This window comes from Penaeus vannamei, chromosome 23, assembly GCF_042767895.1.
Source record: "Penaeus vannamei isolate JL-2024 chromosome 23, ASM4276789v1, whole genome shotgun sequence".
Lineage (NCBI taxonomy): Eukaryota > Metazoa > Arthropoda > Malacostraca > Decapoda > Penaeidae > Penaeus > Penaeus vannamei.
In genome coordinates, this window is record NC_091571.1 from 10,266,415 (window position 1) to 10,271,414 (window position 5,000).

General features: G+C 35.1%; 1 protein-coding gene across 2 annotated transcripts in view; it reads right to left on the minus strand.

Moving 5' to 3' along the window:
* LOC113819823 (ankyrin repeat domain-containing protein 13D) overlaps nucleotides 1-5,000 on the minus strand; it is a 32,231-nt gene that overhangs the window by 10,655 nt on the left and 16,576 nt on the right. For both annotated transcript variants that reach the window (XM_027372018.2, XM_070137642.1), the window contains exons 13-14: nucleotides 3,696-3,857; nucleotides 1,068-1,230 (exon numbers count right to left, since the gene is read on the minus strand). In XM_027372018.2, the coding sequence (XP_027227819.2) occupies nucleotides 1,068-1,230; nucleotides 3,696-3,857 (325 nt within the window). The remainder of the gene's footprint in view (nucleotides 1-1,067; nucleotides 1,231-3,695; nucleotides 3,858-5,000) is intronic.

Below are 5,000 nucleotides of genomic sequence, written 5' to 3' on the forward strand. Positions count from 1 at the left end.
CAAACATGCACCCTTTAATACAGGTAAGATTGCATTGCTGCCAGTTGAAAGTCAGGCACCATTCAAGCAACATCTACTAAGTTCTACTCAGACTGACTTAAAGGCTGTTATCAACGTTTCCAGAAGTGTATCGACCTTAATGGAGCATATGATGAAAAATAAACATCATTGTTTTTTCATACTATCCTTTTTCCACAAAGTTTTTGAAGCCCCCTCATATGTATGTATGTTTGTATGGATGGATGGATGGATGGATGGATGGATGGATGGATGGATGGATGGATGGATGGATGGATGGATGGATGGATGGATGGATGGATGGATGGATAGATGGATAGATGGATAGATGGATGGATGGATGGATGGATGGATGGATGGATGGATGGATGGATGGATGGATGGATGGATGGATGGATGGATGTCAATTTTATGAACAAAGACTACAATTTGGGTGAGGCAGAAAATATTTTTTCCTTTAAGCTTATGTATTACTCCTTGGTGATCAACAATTATTCAATGGTCTCAACTGTTTTCCATACTTTGGTGTTTCTTTGATTTGTGATGTACTTAAAGTAGTAATGAGTAAAAATACTTGATATGTGCTATGATCCCATATGATTTATATATACACCTCTATATTTTCCATTAGAGAGTCAGAAAGGATTCACTTATTTCTTTAAACAAATTATCTGTAAGGTATCACAACTTTTAATAGATTTGTTCAATTATCTATTTTGCATATCATGTATGGTCATGTACCATAATGGAGTTTTTAGCTAAGAATTACATGATTCCAATAACATTATCAATATCGGTATTGTTTAAAAAAAACAGTAATTGACAAGAATATAAAAAAGAGCTACATAAGCTAAAGAAAATAGAGCTATTGAAAACAAATTTACCCCACAAAACCAATGTTCACAAAAATATCAGAATGTATTATTTCTCTTTAAAGTTTAATTCAATATCTTTGTCTTTCTAGTAGTAATACGAGATCTTAAATTGGTTACAAGCCTAGAACTACAAATCCAATCTCCCCCCCTCATCACCATTCCTGGAGAACTCACCCTGGCACTCTTGGAGCGGGTCGATGCTCGGCCTGCAGCGCTTCCCAGATGTCTACCTGGTCCTGCTCGGTACCAGCCTCTACCAAGGACTGCTGGATAGCATACTGGAGCAAGGCATCGTCCTCGTCCATGCTCATCTGCAGGTGCTGCTGGTCTGAGTGACCTGCCAAGGGCAAGGAAAACAAATTTTCTTTAGTACGTATGTGTCATTAAGTCACATTGACATTCAGATCTGTTGACATGGTAAACACAACATTATTTCAGTCATAGGATGGAAATGGTACAATTTGCTTGTACCAAAGAATATTTTCTAAATGATTACTAATGTATTTTAGCATGTCAAATTTTATGGTCATCAAATCCAAAATAAAACACGAGACACAAGATTCTTAAAATCTATAATTAATTGCCAGTAAAAAAAAAATAACAAACTCAAGGTTTTCAAAAATAAATATGACAATATATATACGAAGCACATGTAAGTAAAGAAATTCTAAAGAAAAAAAATATAAATCTCCTTTCAGGTACACAATAATAACCATGCATCACTATCTCCTTTCTTCTTTTTTTAACTTCATTGACTTTTTTCCCAAATGAAGCAGAACTCAGATGCAAATTTTCATGGGGACTTGAAAATCTGGACTGGAAACATTAATCCAAAACAGAATGAATATAAAATTTCCTCTGCTGAAAGTATTTAATTTCTGAATAAGCCTGCCAGTCACAGTTCAGGACAGAGTAGTGCAAAGCAAGTTCCGAATCAACAAAGGGAAGTCCATGGTATGGAAATCCTAGAAGCTAAAAAGAATGATTTTCAGAATGGATTTAGACCAAACTCTTAGCTGTTTGACAAAAATTGTGTCCTATATGAATTTTCAAAATCAAATTTCAATAACCTGAGAAAAAATGCAATCCCTCCTGCATGCATAAATTAGAACATAACAATTCATTTGAACAAAGTAGAAAAAATCAAAAATGTTAAAAACTTCTCCTGGATAATAAAATTTGAGAATTAATTTTTCTTAAGTTCAAAAGTCCTGAATAAAGCAAGACCAAAATTACCAAGGGTATAATTTGTCCTATTAGCAGTAATGACCAAAAGAAAGAAAGAAAGAAAGAAAAAAACAGGTTTGGGGCATTTTTTACCTGTATACTTCCCAAAAGGTGTTCACATTGAAAAATAAAGATATCTATCCTAGTTCTAAATCCTAATTCATTTGCTGTAATAACTATAATACTTTTTATCAAGATAAAGTTATCACACAAAACATACAATCTATTCTCATGGGGTGCCACATTATTCAATCTTTATCACAATCTTTTTCCTATATGACCACACATGACCTCAACAGAAATATAGACTTGTAAATCAAATTCATCAAATGTTTACTGTACATCACACTTTGCCTGGACATGATATAATTAACATGTTACCTAAAATAAGTAAATGAATATATAAATAAACATTTTTTTTCAGTTGCTAGGTGGATGAAATTAAAACATATTTTTTCTTATAACACTAACCTAAAGAGAGTCAGACAGTGTATGATGCTACAAATGTTTAACAGTCAAGATAGGCCTACCCCCCAAAAATGCTAGTAATTCTAAAGAAAGATGGACCCCTTGAGAATGACAAGTGTTATCATCCAAAAAATTCTGAATGTTATCGTCTCAGTCCTATCCAATTCATCCATTCCAATAAATACCACCTAAAGTGTTCTCCGTGGCAAGGTTGGTGAGCAAAGTGATAACCATTTCTGGGATGCTGAAAGCCCCATTCCAATGAAAATTTTTGAAAAATGAGCTACTCTGGGAGCATTTTTAAGCTGCAATCAAAGCTAAAAAGGTGTAATTTAGGCAAAATAATCAAGCTAGATCTTGAGGGGGCAATTAGAGTCTTGGGGGACAATGGCCCCTCCAGCCCCCTCCCCCCCAAATGATGTCCCTCGTGTTCACCCCTGCCCAGAAAACCAATTTCTCATACTACGGTCAAGAATGACAAATGATAATAATGAGAAACTATATCACAGGCTTTTTGTTTATGCCAATCTAAACTGTGCTCGAGTTATTTCCTTTATAACTCCTGTAGTTAGATGAAATAAAAGATTATAAAGAATTTTTAAAAATCCTTCTGTTTTCTATTCAATGGAAATATCACCTGAAAATATATTTTCTAAAATATCCTAAAGCCCCTGTTGTGCCCATAGTATTTCTGTATAATTTTTCTTCCTTTCAAAACCTTGTAAGTTTGTATGTACAATAAAGCAACAAAACACACTGTCACCCAAATCAGATCCATAATGCCTAGTGCCACTGGATTTTGATTTGAGCTGGCAAAGCCCTGACCTATGCTGTTTGTTCTTTTTGCTCGTGAGACTACAACAAATGGAGGGCCAGCTCCACATTGACATAAATGTTACATACGTCCAATAATACAGAGTTGAAAGTGAAATATTAGATATCTTTAGGTATTTGTATTATTGATACTGAAAGGAACTTGTAGCTGTCCATAAAATAATAACTATCAAAAATTTACAGAAATTTAAAATGTGTATACTTCCAACAAATCAAATAACTATGTAAAAATGTTGGCAACTCATAAGGTGCAAAAGGCTTCCACCAACTCACCTATTTTTGTGTAGCTTGGCGGTGGCTCGAAGACAGTCTCATCTATTACACAAGTTACTCTATCTTCTTCCTTTACTGTTGACACCTTATCAACACTTTCATCTACTCCAAAAATATTTCCGAAGGTAATTCTTGCTGTCAGAACATGGAAGAGTGGGATTTCTGAAAAAGAATTTTGTTAAAATGAAGATCTCTTGGAAAATGCTGAGAGAAAAAAATATATATATAAATTACATATAAATACATATCTATCCATCTATCTATTTATATATATATATATATATATATATATATATATAGAGAGAGAGAGAGAGAGAGAGAGAGAGAGAGAGAGAGAGAGAGAGAGAGAGAGAGAGAGAGAGAGAGAGAGAGAGAGAGAGAGAGAGAGAGAGAGAGAGAGAGAGAGAGAGAGAGAGAGAGAGAGAGAGAGAGAGAGAGAGAGAGAGAGGGGCGTGCGATCATGGGAAAATCTGGCTTGAATTTGCCTTCAATGAGTATTTCAGATAAAGGCTAAGGTGGCAGGAAAGACTTGCCACAAGTACACAAAGTTCTTAGATGGTCATTAGACTCATTTGGCCTTTAGGAAGGGGCTTTTGAATTATTTCCATCAATAAACGAGCATGAAATATACTGTCTGTGAACCATGACTGGAAGGGCTCTGGCTCCAGGAAGGATGATATTTCCACACTCAGGAAACTATTCCTTACCATGCAGGCTGTACTACAGAAAATTTAATATTATGATAAAAAATTACACAATACAACAAAATGTTGCATATCATTATTATCATTATTGCACTGAGTTAAAGTACTACCTAGAGAGAGGACGCAGAGTCAGCGCAAGGAAAACAAGTCTATTACCATCTGGATAAAGAAAAGATAGAAGAAAAAAACAGATTCCTTTTTCTTGTCCATACACCTATTTTACAAGGAAGAGAAATATCCTACTCCTAATCAACCCAACAAGGAATGAGTTCTCTAATTCACTAACTGTTCTTAGAATAATCATGATCTCCTTTAAAAGAAATCAGTCACTAATCTCCACTACCTTATCCACCCACCAATCTTCACAGCCTAATATAACCACTAAACTCCACTGCCTATTCTATCAATCAATCTCAATTACCAAATACTTCAACCAATCAACTACCTAATGCATCCAGCAGTTCTTACTAACCAATCCACACACCAAGCACAACCTGTTTAATCGAAATAAAGTGTCCTCCAAGAAGCCAGCCTTTTCAAGCCATAGCTCATGGATGGTACATTCCACCCTCATTTACCAGTGAAAATAACGCAAAAGCCC